Source organism: Vitis riparia, chromosome 13, assembly GCF_004353265.1.
Source record: "Vitis riparia cultivar Riparia Gloire de Montpellier isolate 1030 chromosome 13, EGFV_Vit.rip_1.0, whole genome shotgun sequence".
Classification (NCBI taxonomy): domain Eukaryota; kingdom Viridiplantae; phylum Streptophyta; class Magnoliopsida; order Vitales; family Vitaceae; genus Vitis; species Vitis riparia.
The window spans coordinates 19,804,757-19,830,422 of NC_048443.1; the positions used below are offsets into that span (position 1 = coordinate 19,804,757).

At 27.7% G+C, this 25,666-nt stretch overlaps 1 protein-coding gene across 1 annotated transcript; it reads right to left on the minus strand.

Moving 5' to 3' along the window:
• Positions 1–8,940: 8,940 nt before the first annotated feature.
• On the minus strand, positions 8,941–9,396 carry LOC117928396 (B3 domain-containing protein At3g25182-like). The gene has a single exon (XM_034848285.1). It carries the CDS (start codon positions 9,394–9,396, stop codon positions 8,941–8,943), a length of 456 nt encoding a protein of 151 aa, XP_034704176.1.
• Positions 9,397–25,666: the final 16,270 nt, after the last annotated feature.

Below are 25,666 nucleotides of genomic sequence, written 5' to 3' on the forward strand. Positions count from 1 at the left end.
CGAAACCCAACTTGGACTTGATTCGAAAAGACCAGAGCTGCACCGTTTCATCTTCTTTCATGCTATTCATTTCTGTAACCGATTTCCAATTAGTCACCAACACATACATTAAGGTAGAATTTTCGGAAGCTTTATTCATGTTCCACTTCCTCAGACTGATGGTTTCCCGATGAAGGGAGGGCTCAATCAACATCACTTCCATATCTGCACATTTTTTTTCGTTTCCTCCCGAGTTCAACCTCTCGATCTGTGAGGAAACTTTGTTGTATCTGGTTCAACGGTATGGACAAACGGTTGTGACCGGGACTCACATCAGTCTTGAAGAGAGGTTTCTGGATTACAAAAGTGACATCAGAACCCCCCAGAGCCCTGATCCGATTCCTAAGGATGAAAGGGAGCTCTGGCGTTGCGTGGGGAGACAGGCACCTTGCCTTATCCATCATCTTCTTTTTCTCCTGAACACACCCCCCTCATCATCATCGTCATCGTCATCATCATGGCACTGTGGTGGCCGCTTCTTGATCTTGATCATTTTTTGAAGACACTAATCACCTCTGCTTCTTTTTCTCCTGAACACACCCCCCTTATCATCATCATCGTCGTCATCATAATGGCATCATGGTGGCCGCTTCTTGATCTTGATCATTTTTTGAAGACGTTGATCACCTCCATCTTCAAATATCATCATCGTTTCTTCAGGACGTTGATCGTTTTTTTTCTCATCTTTTACCACAAAATCCATTGATGCGAATGCGCAAAGTATATAGCTTCAGGGATTTCTTGATCTTGGTTAGGAAGGAAGTGGCTTCTTGCTCTTCTTGGTATGGCAAAATGATGACCCAGAGAGAAGTCTTTCAATTTGGAAAAGTTACAAATGGTTTCTTGTTCTTCTTGGTATGGCAAAAAAAAAACTTATATATAGATGAGGTCCCTAGGAAACGAGTCTTTCAATTTGGAAAGTTACTAAATCCTAATCAAATCCTACAACCTCCCCATATATTCGGAAACTTGGACCGTTGGCCTCCAAATTCTATTTCTTTTAAAATTTAAACAAGTTCAATTATCCCATCTATTTGTATTTTATTTTATTTTTTATTTTGGTTAAGAAAAACCAAAATTACAACTTACCAATCATGTTGAATTGTTTATTATTTTGAAAATTACTATATATAGAAGAGCATCCCACGTCACCAAATTATTTTTTGAAATGTATTAAAATTTATTTTTACCTCAAATTTTAAAAATAAATTGCAAAATATTAATTATTATTATTATTATACTAAAATATAAAAATAACAAAACTTATTTAATGAAATCTCCCTTCCATCTTTTTGAATGATTGGCTCAAGTATATATAAATCTCCCACCCCATTGAAAATATTAGGAAAAGAAAACAAGAAACAATAACACAACTAGTCAACTTTCAAAGAGGAATAAATTCAATACAAGTCATTTGGTTTGAAGTTTCTCTAGTAAAAAAATGGGAAGAATAGTTCTTTATTTTATTAATTTTAAAAAAATAACAACCAATGGTATAAATTTTTAAAAATAATTTTTTTTTTAAATCACATACCCAAATAGATTTTTATTATCATTTTTTTCTAGGTGGTAGGTGGTAGTTACGTATTTATTTTGAAAGCTTTATATAATAACCTCATTATTATTTGTCATTTCTTTTAAACTTTATGACGTCCAAACAAAGCCTTAGGATAATAAAAAAAAAGAAGAAGATAAAAGTAATATTTATTCTATATGTAAAAAAAATTTAAATTTTAAGACAAAAGTTTGGTGTCTTTATCGAAGATACATGTTACCACCTTCTTAAATCATCAATGATCTAATTTGTAGATACTATATGAACACCTTATAGCCTTACCTTAGTTCAAAACCACTTCAAACCTTAGAACTAATTTAATATTCTATCAAAGTTGAGAGTTCATACAATATAATAGTTTGGTGAAATCATATAGTTTCAATAATCAATATCATAATTCATTATAGCTTCTATTCAATATGTAATCATATACATTACTATACTTACCATGAAAAAACTCGTTCTGATAACCAAGATAAGTCATCCCCTAATTAGGAGGTAGTACACTACAACCTTAAATGGATTGTTGTCGTCTTATGAACAATTCATTCTCTTGTAAGAAATCAATTACTTGAATTTTTTATGCAACTTCTAATACACTCATAATATACAGTACAAGTGATGCAGGTTTGAATGTTTTGTTAAATGTAGATATGGATAGAATATTGAAAACTAGAATCTCATTTATCACATTACGTCTTATTTTTAAGAGCTTTATTTCAACAATGTTTTCATTAAAAAAACATAAACTAGATTTGCACTTATTTTTCCACATCTAGATGGTTGAGATTTTGTAGGGACTCTTAAAGAGATCGGAAGAATGGTTGCCCTTTTTTAATAATATAACATGTAAATTATACTTTATTAATGACAACTCAACAATCTAAAGAATATTAAATATGATAGAGTTAATCACATTTTACCAAACTTATTTTAAACCTTGATAGAGTGGCAATGCAAGGTATTTGTATTTAGTTAATGCCCTTCCGAAGTGGGATTAGATTCTAGGCTTGAGGTTTGAACCACTAATCTCCAACTTTAAAAACAAGAAGTAAGCCATTAAGCTATTATGCCATGAATATTTATTAATTCTGTAAAACTAAATATAAAGAAGATTAATGTTTTTTGTTAAAATAAAAAAATAAAAAAAATAAAAATTTTCGTGTAAAACTTTGAACAAATATAAATTTCTCTATTCCTAGGACATCAAAAAGTGTTTCGGAATATCCAATGCAGAAATCTTCGTGCCAAGACAATAACAGTTGGGGTGAGACAGGCCTACACCTCATTTGCATGTTAAAGTGGCAAAAAAGCAATCTAAAAGGAAAGAAGTTTCGATATAAAAATTAGATTTAAAATTAATAAATTATTTTTATACTTTATTTTAAATTTATTTTAATTTTTTTTTATATAAAAGTAAATAATATTTTAATTATATTTAATTTTTCTTTTCATATTTATAATGATAAAATCAAATGCTTCTTATTTTTTGTTTTTAAAATAAAAAGCTTATATATAAAAGTATAATATCTCGTAAAAATATATAGGTTTATTTATTTATATATATATATTTAAAAAAATAGATGAAGAAAATTTAAAATTAAGGTATTAAAAAATTGGATATCTCATTTTTCCAAATAATTTTAAAATCATTGCTTTTTTAAATATAAGCTTTTAATAATTCTTACATTTTATATAAAAATTATTATTAATTTTTTATTTTAAAAATGAAATAAAATGATGTATATTTTAAAGTAAGATATAAGAATAATTTATTGATTTTAAATATATTTTTAAAATTTCCTTCTATTTTTGTTCTCTTTGTATTTTCTTTTGAATTTTCTATAAACCAAAAATAGTCTAACTTAAATAGGAAATTGTGGACCCGCATTTTGCACGTGCATCCTACTAAAAAATGACGAGACTTGTTTTTTATTTTTTGAAAAAAACTTTGAGTCAACCACTTATTTTAATTTTTTTTCAAGGGACAACAAAATAAGAAAGAAAACCATGTGTTACTTCTTATTTGGAAAAGACATGTTTGCAAAAATCGAGTCTAAATTCGAGGTTCAGGTTACCTACCGAGAAGGTATAGTGGTGAGTCGTAACACCCCTTTAAGCTTGTGTAACTATAGTCTCTACTAAATGAATCAAGAGAATTGTGAAAATAAATTAATTAATTATGGACATCAAGATTAAAGGTACAAATCAATATACAAAAAAAAAAGGTGATAAAATCTAATTACAAGAATATACAAAATAAATGACAAAAGAATTATGAAAAATGATTTTTCAAATTAATTAAAAATTATATTTAAATAAATTTCAAAGTAATTTATTAAAAATAATTTTCGAATAAATGATTTCAATTTGTTTATTTCCGAAAAAAAGTTGCAATTTATTTTAAAAAAATTATTTAATTCAACTTTATTTGTTTTCATTTTTTATTTTCAAGAAAGTTATTTACACTTATTTTATCAAATGAATTTATTAAAAATGATTTTTAATTTTTTTTAAATGATTTTTATTCACCCTTGTTAGGAAATGAATTGTTATAATTTTATTTACAAAAGTATTTTGATTCATCTTCATTTAAGAAAAGTGATTTGTATAAATTATTTTTAAAAAAAACTTATAAATTTATTTAAAAATGATAATTAAAAAAAAAAAAGATTTTTATAGCTTTATTTAAAAAAATATTAAAAATTCAATTAAATCTCATTATTAATAATAAAAATATGTTACTAGGAAAGTGAATTTTTACAAAATTATTTACAAAAGTGTATTAATGCATTTTTATTTATAAAAAATGATTTATATATATATAAAAGATTTACTGAAGAATATATTTTTCTCTTTGTTTGATTTAAAGGTTATTAGAACTTTAAATAAATAAATAAATAAAATAAAGCAAAAAGATTAAAAAATAATAACAATAATAACATTAAATGAATAAAAATAAATAAATAAAATCTTTAATTCCATTTTTCTTTAAAGATTTGAATTTTATAAATAAATTAGTAAATAAATAAGAGTTTATCCAACTTTATTTAAAGAAAACCAATTTTTGATATTTTATTCATTAAAGCATCCTATTTGATTTTTTTAATTAGATTTTTGTTTTCTTTTAAAAGGAATTTATTTGCTTGAAAAAGAAGTTTACACTTTGACAAGTTAAATAAATTTTATGAGTTCTTGAAAATTTTTAATAAATTATTTTAATAATAATAAGTGTAAATAACTTTCTTGGAAATAAAAATTAAATAGAAATAAAATGCAAATCAAATCACTTGTTGTAAATAAATTGAAATGTTCTTTTTTTTTTAAACGAATAAATTGAAATCATTAATTCAAAATTATTTTTAATGTAAATAAATTCTTTTGAAATTTCTTAAAATTGCATTGTAACATTTGAATTAATAAAAATCATTTTTCCAATTAATCTAATAAATTAATTTTTGCAATTTTCATTACCATTGTTGTACATTATTGTGATTTATTTTTCATCTCATCATTTTGTATATTTATTTGTATCATTCTATCATTGGTATCCACAATTCCTTTACCATTGTCGTACATTATTGTGATTTATTTTTTATCTCATCATTTTGTATATTTATTTATATCATTCTATCATTGGTATTTATAATTAATTAATTGATTGTCATAGTTTCTTTTACTTAGCTTAGTAGAGATCTTTTTTAGGGCTTAGAGGGGTGTTACCTCATGGTACTTTCCTAATGAGTAACCCGACCTCTAGATTTGGACAATTTTTGTAGGGTTTAGAGGATAAAAGAGCATAGAGATTGGTCATACATTTGAGCTTCATTTTGAAAGATGTTAAAGCTATTGGGATTGCATTGTAAAATGGTATAAATTTATTCTAGTAAAATTTTAAAAATAGAAATAAAATATCCTATAGATATAAAAAAAAATTTGTCTATTGGGATTTTTTTTTTTTTTTGTAGACATGTCTTTTCTTTCAAAAATAAGAAATAAAATATCCTATTTTTTTTTTTCAAAATATCCACCGATATATTTAGATATATTATGATTTATCCGTAAAATTTAAGGACCGACACATCCATGATTATTGATATTTTCATCCTTGATTCACCTCTTATTTGATATTACTGGTACCAATGTTTTCATAACCAAATCTGTCATTGAACCAAAAAAGTTATCGATTCACGGTTCATTGGTCGGATCGACGGTCGAATTGTAGTTGAACAGGTGATGTCATAAATATATATTTTATATATTATTAAAATTTTAAAAATTAAAAAAATTAAACTATAAAAATTAAATATTAAACATAATATAAAAATTATAATCAACAAAAGAAAACATATTAAATATAAAACATAAAAAATCAAAAATCAAAAATCAAAGCTTTTGGAGCTACTACCACTAGCAGTGGAGTTGAGGCGGCCATACAATCGGGAAGGGTGGGCTTTGCTGGGTTGGGGCGAGTGCCGAGGGCGGAGGGGCTTTACAACACCCTACAAACAAGAAGGAGAAGGGCGCCTCAAAGGTAAGGGAGCGTCGATCCCTTATAGCACTGCAAACGGAGCATTGTTGGGGATGGAGTGGAGGTGCCATCGAGGGAGCGACATCCGACTAGTGGTAACTCAATGTCGACGACAGTGGGTGACTCCAGCTAGGGTAGCCATGCAAGGGGTTGCTAAAGAAGAGGGGATCAAAATGGTGTCGTTTTGATACTAGGGAAAAAAAATTAATTAAACCGTCCGGTTTGCTCATTGGATTGGTCCGATTATGGTTCAACCTCTTTCTGACTAAATTGACTGGACTGGACTGAAACCATGATCGGTCAACGATCGGACAGGTCAATCTGGTTCGATTTTTAAAACCATGATTGGTTCAATTGTTTTTAAATTAAGTTGTATATTTCCACTAGCTCCAAGAGAGTAGATAAATGAGACTTTATATTCCTCTCTTACTTTTGGAGGTGAAAGAAAGTTTTCACTTTAAAATTTCATGTTACTTATATGGATTTATTTTAGAAGCTCATATTTGAATATTATCGTTTCTTTTATTTTGATTTATTGGGTTTTTTATTATTTTACTTTAATTGAAGCATTTGTAAATAGAGTATTGTTTTTTGTCCTAATTTGATTTATCATTGTTTCAACATTTTAAGGATATAAGCTCAGTTACAATTTTTGTAAAAAGGTTTATTGTTTTTATATGAAAATTGTAATTATTTTTTATTTTTTTAAAATAAAAATAGAAAATATTTGAATAGAGTTAAGCCAAATCCTCAATGAGAGATTTCAAAAAATAAATTTTTTTTCCCAATGCCACCTTAGGCATTGACTTTTTTTCTCGATTTTTTTTATAAATAAATAATTATTCCATTCTATATTTCCTTTTTATTTTCTTTACTTTTAATTCAAGGACTGAAAGAAAGATTTAAAGTAGCTTTAAATTGAAGTATAGGTGACATCTACACTTATTTTAATTGATAACTTATTTTAGTCTCATGCTCTATAAAATAAGAGGAAACAAAAGAATAAGTAAGAAAAAGTTTAAAATCTTTTTTTTTAATTAGTTTGAAAAATGGGGAAAAAAAATCATATATAGTATAAAATTGATTTAAAAATTAATACATTTTTAAACTCTTCATTTTATAATATATATATATATATATATATATATATATATATATATATATATATATATATATATATATATATATATATAAGAATAATGAAGAAATGTGTCAATTTGTTTTATTAAATATAAATTTTTTTATTAAAATATTTAGACAAAAAAACTAAGACTATTCATAAAAATAACTCACTTTTTGAAAATTAAACCTCAATTACACATTAGTGTCTCTTGTTTTTATTTGTCTTTCCCCCCATTTTTCATAAGGTTCTCTAAGTGATACGAGCATAAAAATAAATAAATAAATAAACCTTTATGGAGGTTATTTTTATTTTTAATTTAAAAAATTCATATTTTACATGAAGAGTTTTATATATACTTATATACCCTATTTCTAAATATATTCTCCAAAATTTTATTTTCTTCTTAACCAACCCAATATTTGCCCATACAAGTACTAAAACATCCACTTTCCAAACTCCACTCCTTTTCTATTTAATAAATAAATATAATAACTTATACATCAATTCATACTTCAACCATGTTAAATTTAGACCCTAATTTTTTCAACAATGTTAAAACTAAATTATCAATAACAAATAAGACATTCTATTATATATTTTTTTGAAAATGGATAGAGAGACCCATGTGACAAATATATCAACATTAACATGAATTTTTATATAATATAGTTGTTTTTTTTTCATTTTTTAATGAAAAATATTAATAAAAAATTATTTGATATTTGGTTATATTTTAAGATTAATATCAGTTAAGAAAATTTAAGTAATAAATTAAGGCATGAGTAGATAAAAACCCCATTATAAATTTTATCATCTACCTAATAAAATAAAAGTAAAATGATGATGTGAACTAGCTTTTAGAGAGTTGAAACATTTTTTACTTATTGCAATAATTTTTAATTTTTTACAAAATATGATATACAAAGCTTTACGCCTCATAGGCATTGCAATAATTTTTTAATACACTCCCTTAAGTTGGAGGATGGATGTAGAGTTTATTATTTTATTTGTAAAAGAATATTTTCACTTAACTTTTATTTAGAAAATTTGATTTTTTTAAAAAAAAATTATTGAAAAATGGGTTTTTACAAAAGTAATGTTGCAAGTCAATTTAAAGATTTTTAAAACTTTTATTTTTTTTTAAAATTGCAATTTTTATTAAAAGGAAATAATTTTGAAATTTTTATCTAAAAAATAATTTTGCAATTTTATTTAAAAAAGTGATTTCACAGTTTTTTTTATTAAAAAAGTTTGCAGTTTTTATTTGAAAAGTGATTTTTTTTCAGTTTTTATTCAAAAAAAGACTTTTGCAATTTTTATTTGAAATGTAATTTTTCAATTTTCATTAAAAAAAATAATTTTAAAAGTAATTTAATATTTTTATTTGAAATTTTTTTATAGTATTTATTGAAAAAAAGAAAAAGGATTTGTATAGTTTTTTTATTGAACTATAAAAAATAATTATTTTATTGAAAAAAAAAATTTAAAAATTGCAATTTTCATTAAAAGGAAATATTTTTGAAATTTTTATCTAAAAAGTAATTTTGTAATTTTATTTAAAAAAGTGATTTCACAGTTATCATCTTCTACTAAATAGTAAATACACCTACCCTACCTATCCCTGATATCCATATTAGCTATTCAGGATGCCCCTTAATGAACGATTCCTAGGATCATCTTGTAGTCTTCTCTTTACAAGAGCGAAACCCAACTTGGACTTGATTCAAAAAGACCAGAGTTGCACGTTTCATTTTCCTTCATGCTATTCCTTTCCATAACCGATTTCCAATTAGTCACCAACACATACATTGAGGTAGAATTTCCGGAAGCTTTCTTCATGTTCCACTTCCTCAGACTGATGGTTTCCCGATGAAGGGAGGGCTCAATCAACATCACTTCCATATCTGCACATTTTTTTCCGTTTCCTCTCGAGTTCAACCTCTCGTTCTCTTCGGGTGTGAGGAAACCTTGTTGTATATGGTTCAACGGTATGGACAGACGGTTGTGATCGGAACTCACATCAATCTTGAAGAGAGACTTCTGGATTACAAAAGTGACATCAAAACCCCCCAGAGCCTTGATCTGATTCCTGAGGATGACAGGGAGCTCTGGCGTTGCATGGGGAGACGGACACCTTGCCTTATCCATTATCTTATTCATCCTCAGCTTCTTTTTCTCCTGAACACACCCCCCCCTCCCCTCCCTCATCATCATCGTCGTCGTCGTCATCATCATGACACCGTGGTGGCCGTTTCTTGATCTTGATCATTTTTTGAAGACACTGATCACCTCCGTTTCTTTTTCTCCTGAACACACCCCCCTCATCATCATCATCGTCGTCATCATCATGGAATCGTGGTGGCTGCTTCTTGATCTTGATCGTTTTTTGAAGACATTGGTCACCCCCATCTTCAAATATCTTCATCGTTTCTTCAAGACGCTGATTTTTTTTCTTCTCATCTTTTACCACAGAATCCATTGAAGCGAATGTGCAAAGTATATAGCTTCGGGGGTTTCTTGATCTTGGTTAGGAAGGAAGTGGTTTCTTGCTCTTCTTGGTATGGCAAGATGATGACCCAGAGAGAAGTCTTTCAATTTGGAAAAGTTACAAATGGTTTCTTGTTCTTCTTGGTATGGCAGAAGAGAGCTTATATATAGATGAGGTCCCTGGGAGACGAGTCTTTCAATTTGGAAAGTTACTAAATCCTAATCAAATCCTACAACCTCCCCATATATTCGGAAACTTGGACCGTTGGCCTCCAAATTCTATTTCTTTTAAAATTTAAACAAGTTCAATTATCTCATATGTTTGTATTTTATTTTATTTTTTATTTTGGTTAAGAAAAACCAAAATTACAACTTACCAAACATGTTGAATTGTTTATTATTTTGAAAATTACTATAAGACGAGCATCCCACGTCACCAAATTCTTTTTTGAAATGTATGAAAATTTTATTTTTACCTCAAATTTTAAAATTAATAGCAAAATATTAATTATTATTATTATTATTATTATTACACTAAAATATAAAAATAACAAAACTTATCTAATGAAATCTCTCTTCCATCTTCTTGAATGATTGGTTCAAGTATATATAAATCTCCCACCCCATCGAAAATATTAGGAAAAGAAAACAAGAAACAATAACACAACTAGTCAACTTTCAAAGAGGAATAAATTCAATACAAGTCATTTGGTTTGAAGTTTCTCTAGTAAAAAAATGGGAAGAATAGTTCTTTATTTTATTAATTTTAAAAAAATAACAACCAATGGTATAAATTTTAAAAAATAATTTTATTTTTAAATCACACACCCATATAGATTTTTATTATCATTTATTTCTAGGTGGTAGATGGTAGTTACGTATTTGTTTTGAAAGCTTTATATAATAACCTCATTATTATTTGTCATTTCTTTTAAACTTTATGACGTCCAAACAAAGCCTTGGTATAATAAAAAAAATGATAAAAGTAATATTTAATATATATGTAAAAAATTTAAATTTTAAGACAAAAGTTTAGTGTCTTTATCGAAAATACATGTTACCACCTTCTTAAATCATCAATGATCTAATTTGTGGATAATATATGAACACCTTATAGCCTTACCTTAGTTCAAAACCACTTCAAACCTTAGAACTAATTTAATATTCTATCAAAGTTGAGAGTTCATACAATATAATAGTTTGGTGAAATCATATAGTTTCAATAATCAATATCATAATTCATTATAGCTTCTATTCAATATGTAATCATATACATTACTATACTTACCATGAAAAAACTCGTTCTGATAACCAAGATAAGTCATCCCCTAATTAGGAGGTAGTACACTACAACCTTAAATGGATTGTTGTCGTCTTATGAACAATTCATTCTCTTGTAAGAAATCAATTACTTGAATTTTTTATACAACTTCTAATACACTCGTAATGTACAGTACAAGTGATGCAGGTTTGAATGTTTTGTTAAATGTAGATATGGATAGAATATTGAAAACTAGAATCTCATTTATCACATTACGTCTTATTTTTAAGAGCTTTATTTCAACAATGTTTTCATTAAAAAAACATAAACTAGATTTGCACTTATTTTTCCACATCTAGATGGTTGAGATTTTGTAGGGACTCTTAAAGAGATCGGAAGAATGGTTGCCCTTTTTTAATAATATAACATGTAAATTATACTTTATTAATGACAACTCAACAATCTAAAGAATATTAAATATGATAGAGTTAATCACATTTTACCAAACTTATTTTAAACCTTGATAGAGTGGCAATGCAAGGTATTTGTATTTAGTTAATGCCCTTCTGAAGTGGGATTAGATTCTAGGCTTGAGGTTTGAACCACTAATCTCCAACTTTAAAAACAAGAAGTAAGCCATTCAGCTATTATGCCATGAATATTTATTAATTCTGTAAAACTAAATATATAGAAAATTAATGTTTTTTGTTAAAATAAAAAAATAAAAAAAATAAAAAAAATTTCGTGTAAAACTTTGAACAAATATAAATTTCTCTGATCCTAGGCCAGTGAAAAGTGTTTTGGAATATCCAATGCAGAAATCTTTGTGCCAAGACAATAGCAGTTGGGGTGAGGCAGGCCTACACCTCATTTGCATGTTAAAGTGGCAAAAAAGTAATCTAAAAGGAAAGAAGTTTTGATATAAAAATTAGATTTAAAATTAATAAATTATTTTTATATTTTATTTTAAATTTTTGTATATAAAAATAGATAATATTTTAATTATATTTAATTTTTCTTTTCATATTTATAATGATAAAATCAAATGCTTATTATTTTTTGTTTTTAAAATAAAAAACTTATATATAAAAGTATAATATCTCGTAAAAATATATATGTTTATTTATATATATATATATATATATATATATATATATATATATATATATAAATAGATTAAGAAATTTTAAAATTAAGGTATTAAAAAATTGGATATCTCATTTTTCCAAATAATTTTAAAATCATTGCTTTTTAAATATAAGCTTTTAACAATTCTTACATTTTATATAAAAATTATTATTAATTTTTTATTTTAAAAATGAAATAAAAGGATGTATATTTTAACTAACACTTAGATTTTAAGTTTGTTTTTGTATTTTTTTCTATTTCATTTCTTGAAAGTATTTCTTGCAAACTTCACCGTGCAAGCAAATCTTTGAATTTGGTGACTAATTGTAATTAGATTACTATGATAATAAAAACATGTTTAAGAATTATATGTTTAGATTGTCTTCCTTTTTAAAAAATATTAATCACACATGTATTAATGTCTTAAGTGTTTTTTCTATTTTATTTCTTTTATTATATACTATGTTTGGTTTCAAAGTATTCAAGAAAGAGAAAAAGTGTTAAATTTTTTTTTCATACTATTAAAAAAAATTAAAATATAAAAATATAATTAAAATTAGTTACAAATTTACATTTTTGAACTATTTAATATATGTTGAAGAAGTAAAATAAATTTTATGAGTTTGAAGTAAGATATAAGAATAATTTATTGATTTTAAATATATTTTTAAAATTTCCTTCTATTTTTGTTCTCTTTGTATTTTCTTTTGAATTTTCTATAAACCAAAAATAGCCTAACTTAAATAAGAAATTATGGACCTACATTTTGCACGTGCATCCTACTAAAAAATGACGAGACTTATTTTTTATTTTTTGAAAAAGACTTTGAGTCAACCACTTATTTTAATTTTTTTTCGAGGGACAACAAAATAAGAAAGAAAACCATGTGTTATTTCTTATTTAGAAAAGACATGTTTGCAAAAATCGAGTCTGAATTCGAGGTTCAAGTTACCTACCAAGAAGGTATAGTGGTGAGTCGTAACACCCCTCTAAGCTCGTGTAACTATAGTCTCTACTAAATGAATCAAGAGAATTGTGAAAATAAATTAATTAATTATGGACATCAAGATTAAATGTACAAATCAATATACAAAAAAAATGGCGATAAAATCTAATTACAAGAATGTACAAAATAAATGACAAAAGAATTATGAAAAATGATTTTTCAAATTAATTAAAAATTATATTTAAATAAATTTCAAAGTAATTTATTAAAAATAATTTTCGAATAAATGATTTCAATTTATTTATTTCCAAAAAAAAGTTGCAATTTATTTTAAAAAAATTATTTAATTCAACTTTATTTGTTTTCATTTTTTATTTTCAAGAAAGTTATTTACACTTATTTTATCAAATGAATTTATTAAAAATATTTCTTTTTAAATGATTTTTATTTACCCTTGTTAGGAAATGAATTGTTATAATTTTATTTACAAAAGTATTTTGATTCATCTTCATTTAAGAAAAGTGATTAGTATAAATTATTTTTAAAAAAATTTATAACTTTATTTAAAAATGATAATTAAAAAAAAGACTTTTATAGCTTTATTTAAAAAAATATTAAAAATTCAATTAAATCTCATTATTAATAATAAAAATATGTTACTAGGAAAGTGGATTTTTACAAAATTATTTACAAAAGTATCTTAATGCATTTTTATTTATCAAAAATGATTTATATATATATATAAAAGATTTACTGAAGAAGATATTTTTCTCTTTGTTTGATTTAAAGGTTATTAGAACTTTAAATAAATAAATAAATAAAACAAAACAAAAAGATTAAAAAATAAAAATTAAATAATAACAATAATAACATTAAATGAATAAAAATAAATAAATAAAATCTTTAATTCCATTTTTCTTTAAAGATTTGGATTTTATAAATAAATTAGTAAATAAATAAGAGTTTATCCAACTTTATTTAAAGAAAACCAAATTTTGATATTTTATTCATTAAAGCATCCTATTTTGATTTTTTTTAATTAGATTTTTGTTTTCTTTTAAAAGGAATTTATTTGCTTGAAAAAGAAGTTTACACTTTGACAAGTTAAATAAATTTTATGAGTTCTTGAAAATTTTTAATAAATTATTTTAATAATAATAAGTGTAAATAACTTTCTTGGAAATAAAAATTGAATACAAATAAAATGCAAATCAAATCACTTGTTGTAAATAAATTGAAATGTTCTTTTTTTTTTTTAAATGAATAAATTGAAATCATTAATTCAAAATTATTTTTAATGTAAATAAATTCTTTTGAAATTTCTTAAAATTGCATTGTAACATTTGAATTAATAAAAATCATTTTTCCAATTAATCTAATAAATTAATTTTTGCAATTCCTTTACCATTGTTGTACATTATTGTGATTTATTTTTCATCTCATCATTTTGTATATTTATTTGTATCATTCTATCATTGGTATCCACAATTCCTTTACCATTGTCGTACATTATTGTGATTTATTTTTCATCTCATCATTTTGTATATTTATTTATATCATTCCATCATTGGTATTCATAATTAATTAATTGATTATCATAGTTTCTTTTACTTAGCTTAGTAGAGATCTTTCTTAGGGCTTAGAGGGGTGTTACCTCATGGTACTTTCCTAATGAGTAACCCGACCTCTAGATTTGGACAGTTTTTGTAGGGTTTAGAGGATAAAAGAGCATGGAGATTGGTCGTACGTTTGGGCTTTATTTTGAAAGATGTTAAAGCTATTGGGATTGCATTGTAAAATGGTAGAAATTTATTCTAGTAAAATTTCAAAAATAGAAATAAAATATCCTATAAATATAAATTTTTTTTGTCTATTGGGATTTTTTTTTGTAGACATGTCTTTTCTTTCAAAAATAAGAAATAAAATATCCTATTGTTGTTTTTTTCAAAATATCCACCATTATATTTAGATATATTATGATTTATCCGTAAAATTTAAGGACGGACACATCCGTGATTATTGATATTTTCATCCTTGATTCACCTCTTATTTGATATTACTGGTACAATGTTTTCATAACCAAATCGGTCATTGAACCAAAAAAGTTATCGGTTCACCGTTCATTGGTCGGACCAGCAGTCGAATTGTAGTTGAACAGGTGATGTCATAGATATATATTTTATATACTATTAAAATTTTAAAAATTAAAAAATAAATTATAAAAATTAAATATTAAACATAATATCAAAATTATAATAAAAAAGACATATTAAATATAAAACATAAAACATAAAAAATAAAAGTCAAAGCTTTTGGAGCTACTACCACTGGCGGTGGAGTTGAGGCAGCCATGCGATCAGGAAGGGTGGGCTTTGCTGGGTTGGGGCAGGTGCTGAGGGGCTTTACAACACCCTACAAACAAGAAGAAGAAGGATGCCTTGAAGGTGAGAAGGCGTCGATCTCTTATAGCATTGCAAGCGGAGCACTGTTGGGGATGGGGTGGGGGTGTCATTGAGGGAGCGACATCCCACTAGTGGTAACTTAGTGTCGACGACAGTAGTTGACTCCAGCTAGGGTAGTCCCGCAAGGGGTTGCTGAGTAAGGGGGGATCAAAATGGTGTTGTTTTGATATTGGGGAAAAAAATTAATTAAACCGTCCAGTTCACTTGTCGGATTGGTCCAATTTCGGTTCAACCTCTTTCCGACTAAATTGACCAGACTGGACCAGAACCATGACCGGTCAATGGTCGGACAAGCCGATCTGGTTCGATTTTTAAAACTATGATTGGTACAATTGTTTTTAAATTAAGTTGTATATTTCCACTAGCTCCAAGAGAGTAGCTAAATGAAACTTTATATTCCTCTCTTACTTTTGGAGGTGAAAGAAAGTTTTCACTTTAAAATTTCGTGTTACTTATATGGATTTATTTTGCTAGCTCATAATCGAATATTATCGCTTCTTTTATTTTCATTTATTGAGTTTCTTATTATTTGACTTTAATTGAAGCATTTGTAAATAGAGTATTGTTTTTTGTCCTAATGTGATTTATCATTGTTTCAATATTTTAAGGATATAAGCTCGGTTACAATTTTTGTAAAAATGTTTATTATTTTTATATGAAAATTGTAATTATTTTTTATTTTTTTAAATAAAAATAGAAAATATTTGAATAGAGTTAAGCCAAATCCTCAATGAGAGATTTCAAAAAATAATTTTTTTCCCAATGCCCCCTTAGGCATTGACTTTTTTTCTCGATTTTTTTTTTATAAATAATTAATTATTCCATTATATATTTCCTTTTTATTTTCTTTACTTTTAATTCAAGGACTGAAAAAAAGATTTAAAGTATCTTTAAATTGAAGTGTAGATGACATCTAGACTTATTTTAATTGATAACTATTTTTATTCTCATGCTCTATAAAATAAGAGGAAACAAAAGAATAAGTAAGAAAAAGTTTAAAATCTTTTTTTTTTTTTTGAATTAATTTGAAAAATGGGGAAAAAAAATCATATATAGTATAAAATTGATTTAAAAATTAATACATTTTTAAATTCTTCATTTTATAATTTTATATATATATATATATATTATATATATTATATATATATATATATATATATATATATATATATATATATATATATATATAAGAATAATGAAGAAATGTGTCAATTTGTTTTATTAAATTTAAATTTTTTTATTAAAATATTTAGACAAAAAGACTAAGACTATTCATAAAAATAATTCACTTTTTGAAAATTAAACCTCAATTACACATTAGCGTCCCTTGTTTTTATTTGTCCTTCCCCCCATTTTTCATAAGGTTTTCTATAGTGATACAGGCATAAAAATAAATAAATAAATAAACCTTTATGGAGGTTATTTTTAATTTTAAAAATTCATATTTTATATGGGGAGTTTTATATATACTTATATACCCTATTTCTAAATATATTCTCCAAAATTTTATTTCCTTCTTAACCAACCCAATATTTGCCCATACAAGTATTAAAACATCCACTTTCCAAACTCCACTCCTTTTCTATTTAATAAATAAATAGAATAACTTATATATCAATTCATACTTCCACCATGTTAAATTTAGACCATAATTTTTTCAACAATGTTAAAACTAAATTATCAATAACAAATAAGACATTCTATTAGAAGTTTTTTGAAAATGGATAGAGAAACCAATGCGACAAATATATGAATTTTTATAAAATATAGTTGATTTTTTTTCAATTTTTTAATGAAAAATATTAATAAAAAATTATTTGATATTTGATTATATTTTAAGATTAATATCACTTAAGAAAATTTAAGTAATAAATTAAGGCATGAGTAGATAAAAACCCCACTATAAATTTTGTCATCTACCTAATAAAATAAAAGTAAAATGATGATGTGAACTAGCTTTTAGAGAATTGAAACATTTTTTACTTATTGCAATAATTTTTAATTTTTTACGAAATATGATATACAACGCTTTATGCCACATAAGCGTTGAAATAATTTTTTAATACACTCCCTTAAGTTGGAGGATGGATGTTAAGTTTATTATTTTATTTGTAAAAGAATGTTTCCACATAACTTTTAATTAGAAAATGTGATTTAAAAATAATAATTAAAAAATGGGTTTTTACAAAAGTAATGTTGCAAGTCAATTTAAAGATTTTTAAAACATTTATTTTTTTTAAATTGCAATTTTTATTAAAAGGAAATATTTTTGAAATTTTTATCTAAAAAGTAATGTTGCAATTTTATTTAAAAAAGTGATTTCACAGTTTTTTTTTTATTAAAAAAGTTTGCAATTTTTATTTGAAAAGTGATTTTTTTCAGTTTTTATTAAAAAAAAAAAGAGTTTTGAAATTTTTATTTGAAATGTAATTTTTCAATTTTCATTAAAAAAAATAATTTTAAAAGTAATTTAATATTTTTATTTGAAAAAAAAGTTTTTATAGTATTTATTGAAAAAAAAAGGATTTTATATACATTTTTTGTTTGAAAAGTGATTTTATTGTTTTTATTTAAAGAAATATTTTGCAGTTTTAATTTAAAAAGTATTTTTGTATTGTTTTATTTAAAAAACATTTTATAGTTTTTATTAAAAAAAATACAATTTTATTAGAAAAAAGGCCTTACAATTTTTTTTTTAATTTTTTTTTAAAGATTATTAAAGAGATTTCGAGTCTAATCTAGTCCTCCACATGGTGATTATCCAAAGCTCCGAGAAAAAAAGTTGGTGTAGTAGAATTGACCCATCTATAAAAATAAGACAAGCCCAAATGAGAATAAGTAAAAAGGCCCAAGTAAAATCCAAGTCAAATGAATTCAATTTGGCCCAACAAAAATCCTGCAACCCAAGACCAATCCAATGTCAAATAAATTTAATTAGGCCCAAATGATATATCAAAAGCTAAGCCCAAACAAGGAAACAAATTTGACGGCCTGAGACCCACAAGTATAGCCCATAGCCAAATACACCAAGCCCACACCAAAACAATAATTGAAGCCTAAAGCAGCGTCAATATGTAAAGCCCAAAATAAAATTCAAGTCCAAGACAACATCTAAAAAATAATAGACATCTAAATTATTTTTAAAAGAAATTAAGGTAAGCAAGAACAGTTCCCCTTCACTGGAGGTGCAATTGTTGCCTGCCCAGAAGAAGAATCATGTATGTCAGGCAGTTCCACTCCTCCTTTTGCACCTTAATCAAATTCTATTAGACCTTCATTTGGCAGCAGGAAAACAAGGATACCAGAAAAGAAAATTTAGGAATGACTCTATTGCCAAATGTTGTAGGAATCATTGAAATAGCATTCATGGCATCGTGGTGGCCGCTTCTTGATCTTGATCATTTTTTGAAGACAACGATCACCTCCATCTTCAATTTTAATCGCTTCTTCAAGAATCGTGTTTCTTCTCATTTTCTACCACAGAATCCATTGAAGCGAATGCAATCTTGGTTAGGAAGGAGGTGGTTTCTTGCTCTTCTTGGTATGGCAAGATGATGACCCGGAGAGAAGTCTTTCAATTTGGAAAAGTTACGAATGGTTTCTTGTTCTCGTTGGTATGACAGGAGAGAGCTTATATATAGATGAGGTCCCTAGGAGACGAGTCTTTCAATTTGGAAAGTTACTAAATCTTAATCAAATCCTACAACCTCCCCATATATTCGGAAACTTGGGACGAGTCTTTCAATTTGGAAAGTTAACTAAATCCTAATCAAATCCTACAACCTCCCCATATATTCGTAAACTTACCAAAATTACAACTTACCAAACATCACGTGGGGCGCAGCTTAAAATACGGAAACCAGTCTCCTGGAGACGGTCAGCGTTCAGCGATTCTTAAAACGCCGTCATTTTTGGGAACGGGTCCTTTTCAAGCATTTTTGCTTTCTTCCATGGAGACCACGGAGAGACCTGTGCTAGTGATCGGCATCGATGACAGCTCTCACAGCTTCTACTCTCTTGAATGGACTCTCGATCATTTCTTCTCACCCCGCCCCCCCCCCCCCCCCCCCCAAAACCAAGCCTTTCAAACTCGTCATCGTTTCCGCTCGCCCCCCCGTCTTCCGTTATCGGGTTCGCCAGACCTGGTAAAGCTATCGTCTTTTCTCCGTTTGGTTCTCAAGAAAAGAATGGAACCAAACAAAACACTGGATGGAAATGGGTCCATTTTTCTCAGCAACCAAACGGAGAAAATGTCCCAAGCTTGAAAAAGAAAATAAAAATGCTTCAGAAATGTTGAAACGACGTCATTTTTGTACAAATATGAGCGTTTGGTATTCTTCATTGCAGGGATTCCTGATATTATAGCCCATGTGGATGTGTAACAGAAATCAGTAACGTCTCATTTCGTAGTTTAATGGTTTCTTCATATGCCCTTAAGCTTTCCGTATAAGACTTGTGAACAAATATAAATATTTACATTCATGTTTATTTTTATAATAATAATTATGAAAATAATATCAATAATTAAAATAATAAAATACAAAGACAAAAAAATAAAATCAAATACTATGATTTTTTTTTATCTTAAACATATCTTCATACTTAAATATTATACATTTTCTATTTAATAAATTTTAAAATATTAATATATTTATGTTTATCTATATAAGTTAATTTAATATATCAAATATAAAAATTATATAATTATGACAACACTCATTCAACCGTAATTCAATCCCGGATCCGAATAATGAATCATGAACTTTTTCAATTCTTGGTTCTGAAAACATTATAAATTACACAATTGCACTAATAGTCACTATCATTCATGTGGATGCTCAGATTGTGTGTTACAGGAGACACACCTGAAGTCGTACAAAGCCAAAATTGTAAACAAAATTTAGGAAGGGTCATGATGCAGAAAAACAAAATATAAGGGTTCATGATATTTGATCTAATTGTATTTTCAGGCAAAAATGCGAATGAGAATTGTAACTCCAGCATCTCAAAAGCCCTTCTCTGCGAGAATTGGATATGGCCAATTTGAAGTCAAGATCACGAACTGTTCTAGGTGGTGCTCATGTGCTCTGAATCAATCACCAACGGCTGAGTTGTTCTGCTGTCAAAATTTGACCTCAAATGAGCAGTATGCCAGTGTTAAACAGCAGAAGGGAAACAAAACCCATGCTGATACTTCTACTTTTCCTTTTGTAAGTGAAAAAATTGTCCTCTGGTTTTCTGAGAAGATGGGAAATTCATCGAAAATTTCATCCTTTCCCATCTTCTGAGCATCCAGATGAGTTCCAGCTTTTTGTTTATGATCAAGCAAAGCAAACTGCCCAAAGAAAATGAGAATAAATGGCGAAGAAATGGCAAAGACAAAATAACTTAACTGCACAGAAAGGAAAACACAAGAAAAGAGAACTTGAATCTGATGGGTAGAAATCATTAGGTCAAACCTAAAGTATGAACAATTATATGACACTGCCCGCGATTTTGGGTTCAAAGGTTAAGTAGTCAACTTTTGGCCTTCAAGATTAAGACAAGCACTGGGATTCTTGTATAATAAATGGTTATGGACAGGGAGAGCTGCAATATGAATATCAACATAATCAACAGTAAAATGGCTGTAGCCATAGACCACCACCAACAAAAATAAAACAGCACTAATTCATATCTTTCTAAGAATTATATTGAATCTTCAGAGTCACTTGCCTAAGAATTGTAGGAAAAGGTTCACTCTCAACTTCAGTAAGTTTACGGAGACCAGCAGCAGGAAGATGATGGACAAATATTAGGACTCATAACCGTATTACTAAAAGATATGACCTATTAACTGCACCATAATTCATAGGTCGACATTCCAGAATATATCCAGCCAAAGGGAGCAATATGGACATGAAGAAAAATCTCGGCCCTTGGATCAGAGACGGGTTAAGTAAAGACATAGGATGGCTTCTAGTATCTCAAACTTGCATGATTCCATTATTATTATTACTATTTTACGGGCAATATTAGAAAATATATTAATAACACCTAAGAAATGACACACCAAAATACATACATTGTATATGATAGGCACCAACAGGCAAACAGAAAAGAAGAGAAACAAAAAACAAGCACTCTCTCGTTACTTTGGCTCAGCCCATCAACAAGCCTATCACAATTGCCTCTTTAATACTATATAATTTTAGAATATGACTTTAGAGCAAATCATTTCAACCGGCATTGGAAGAACAGGGGTATATGCAATAGTTTCAGTGGTGGGAAAGAGATGAACATTATCACAAGTGGAAAGGATTTGGTTTCAGATGGTAGGGTTTGCTTCATGAGATGTTTTCCAAATGATTGATCATACAATTTTTGCATAAAACCAAGTGATAAGCATACCTTTAGTAGTTTTTCTTCACTCATGTATAGACTGAGCAATGCAAGCACTTTGATTATTAATTGAACCTTTAAGAGGTAATCTACAGTATGATCCTCGGAGATCTTCTACACCTGGAACAGAGGTACAGCTTGAGCATTCACTGAAAACAACCGCATGGGGATTTCCAGAAATTGACTGCCTAATAGATTTAATCATATCAAGGTAGCCTCCTTTACAGAGAGTGTCCAGTCCATCAACAACCCATTTAAATGTCAAAATGAATCAGAAAGGAAAGATGCCAAAAGTAACAAACCTATGAAAAATGTGAGCACTAATATAAAAGATGCCAACTAACAGCCATCTAATAGCTCATATTTCAGACAAATCACTAAAAAAGGACTAATGCACCTGATGAGGATGAATCTTCAAGATATATATCAAGAAAGGGAATTAGTATTAGTTGTAATTAAAGTAGGATTAATATTTGTTGGAGTCTAATTAGGATTAGCTAGTTAAGTTATAATATAATTAGAATTTGAGTCATGATAGGTTATTAGAGTCCTAGTAGATTTTGGATGTTATAATTAGAATTAGAATCATAATAGGTTATTAGAGTCGTAGTAGACTTTGGATTTTTTAGAAAAACCTATAAATAGACTAATCAATGTAAATCAAAGGGATGAATTGATATGAATAATATTATATTTTCTTTCATTGCAAGGTTGCAACTCTCAATGGTGAGACTCCATTGATTTTCTTCTAGGTGAGACTCCTAGAAGGCCTTAGTGAAACTCTAAGGTTTTCCATCTTTTCTTCATTGTTTCTTCTTTCTCTCTATTTCTTATCTTATAATTTTCTCTACCATAAAATTTATTCTTTGTTCCTCTCCTTATACCCTAAAAAATAAAACCCTTGTCCACCTACCCTTGAGTGTAGGCAACCATCCTAGGGTTGTCCTACATCAAAACATATTAAAATGAGAAGTAGTTATCTAGGTGAGCCTAGGAAATGTAGTGACGTGAATCATGTCCATCCATAACGAAAACTTGATATAGTAAATAACAGGAGCTTCCCAGATAAAGATCTATAAAATTCTTCATTACATCTTAAGAAGCAGATAGACCTAAATATATGTCAATGATGTTCAGAGAGTAAATTGTATATTTATGATATTCAAAAGCATGATCAGACATTAATGGTCAATACCAGTAGAATAGAATAAACAGATAATCAACAACCAAGGACAAATTTGCAAGAAAGAATCATAGGACCTTCATAAACGGTAAGTACTGTATTCCTCTTGTTATTTTTATGAGAACTAAGGGTAGATAACAAATTCAGAATCTGTAACACAAAAGTGAAATATTTTGATATGCACTTTATTATAGTTTCCTCTTAAATCAAAATGTCCATTAAACAAGTGAAATATTTTGGCCTATACATTATTTAAGTCTGCCCTTTTAAATGTCAAGACTCCAAAATAATAGGCACAACTGGAAATGTAAATCGTAAAAGAAATAAGTCAAATATATTTATGAGAATTAAAAGCAAGCAAGATAAGAAACTTGTAGTTATGAAAAGGGTAAAATGCTTACCAATAAGGAGACACCAGATATGTCAATGGCCTTCAAGGAAATAAGCTCCAAAAGTCTCTCAGGTGTGGCCACAAGGAATTCAGGCTCACAACTTTTTAGGTTGTAGAACAATAAACAATTGTTTATAAGAGTAGGAAAAGACAAAAATTTAGGCCAAATTCCTTTTTTTTTTTTTCTTTTTGATATGTAAAATTTTAAACAATAAGCACTTAAGGAGTGGGTCAACCCTTGGACACATGTTTTATACACAGACCAAGAAGACAAACGAAAACAGAATGAAAGAGATCATTCACTCCTTTACTACCCAGAACATCAATGAAGTCTATATAAGGAAGTCTTTCATCTCCTAATCATCTTCCAGTCCATTCAACTAAAGAATCCATACAAACATTTTTCAGCTACAATTCTAACCAATCTATGACATTAAAGACCTTCTATTTCATTTTTTCCACATACACCAAAATAAACATAATGGAGCTATAAGGCCATACTTTCATTTTTCTCCTTCCTCACAATCCCTGCATGCCAACTAGTTAAGGTATTCTTAATTGTATCAAGAAGCACCCAAATAATACCTAAAGTTGAGAATGATAAAAGACCATGAACTCTATACCTTCATAAAATGGATAAGTGCTTGGCTCATTCTTCTTCCTGTTTACCCTAACAACACTACTGGACTAAAGCCCTTCTCATTTGCATTAAGTAAGAATCATTTCCCAAATAAAAGAATATGCAGGCAGGTGAACCCCAGACCTTTCTATATGAGAAAGGGAGATTACAATATGCACTCAATACCCTGTAATCTTCCATCATTAGCATATTTTCAAGTTAAATTATAATCATTACATACATGCACAACCACATTTTGGAGATAAGTGAAAAAGGATTCTACCATTTCTAAGTCCTAATGATATAATCCCCTAATGAGCCTTCTTCCATTCCAATGGTCACAACTACCTTCCACATACCAATTATCCAACATCAGGAGATTAACTTCAATAGACTACTTTTTTTTTTCTTGTTTATGACTGACTTTATATAAATACAAATGTGATTGTTGAAATTGGTAAGAAAAAGTACTCCAATTTTTAATTTCTCCAACGTGGTATCAGGGCACTAACTTCTTTCAGCATTCATTGTTGAAACCTAAATTGGTATAAAGTTCTCATTGGCCTTCATTGCCAAGTCATAGATCTTTTTCTTGTTTTTGCCCTTTGTTGAGCCTTCTTTCACTTGAAACAATGTCAGGAATAGTCTCAAAATAGTCAATTAGTGAAGGCCATGGGCCAATCATGAACTTTAGCTCATGGTGACAACTCTACTCTTCAAATTACCAGAGAAACTCAATGGACAAAACTTCCTAGAGTGATCTCAATCCATAAATTTGTTCAGCAAAAGTAGAAGGAAAATGGGGTGATTTCTCACTACTGTGAAGGAACCAAAATCCGTGGATCCAGATTTCAAATGATGGTATGTAGCAAACTCCAAGATCATGTCTTGGTTGCTGAATTCTATGCAATCAGAAACCAGCAGGACTTGCTTGTTTCTCTCAACAGCCAAGGAAGTTTGAGATGAGGTGATTTGAATGTATTCAAATCTGCGGAATATTACCCAGATTTATGGTTTGCAAAATATGATCCATTACACAAAGCAAAGGGAATCTTCAATGACAGCTTACTACAACAAAATTCGAAGTCTATGACAAGGGCTTGGCCATTATCAACACTCTGAAATGGAATATGATGAAGACAATTTAAAGCTAAGCAGGCGGATGGAGCAAGAAAGGATATTTGAGTTTATAGATAAAAAATAAAAAATACTTATTGAATTATAAATTGTAAATTCATTTCACGTAAAGAAAAACAGGGAAGGAGGAAATACAATTTTGAAGTAAATTTGAACTTATTAAATTCAATCCAACAACCCCAAAAGAATCACAGCTTATAAAAACAATTCCAGTCAATAGCATCTATTTCAATTTCAATTTCAATCAAGCTAATTGAACAATGCTTTAATGAATAGAATAATCACAACTCACTTGTTTCCATAAGCTTCTCTCATCTTGGCTTTAATACAAATTATATTGTGTTTATTTTTAAGGGAAATGGGTGAAACAAGTATCTAGCATAACTCATCACATTTAATCGTGCTGTGATTGCTTACCGATGT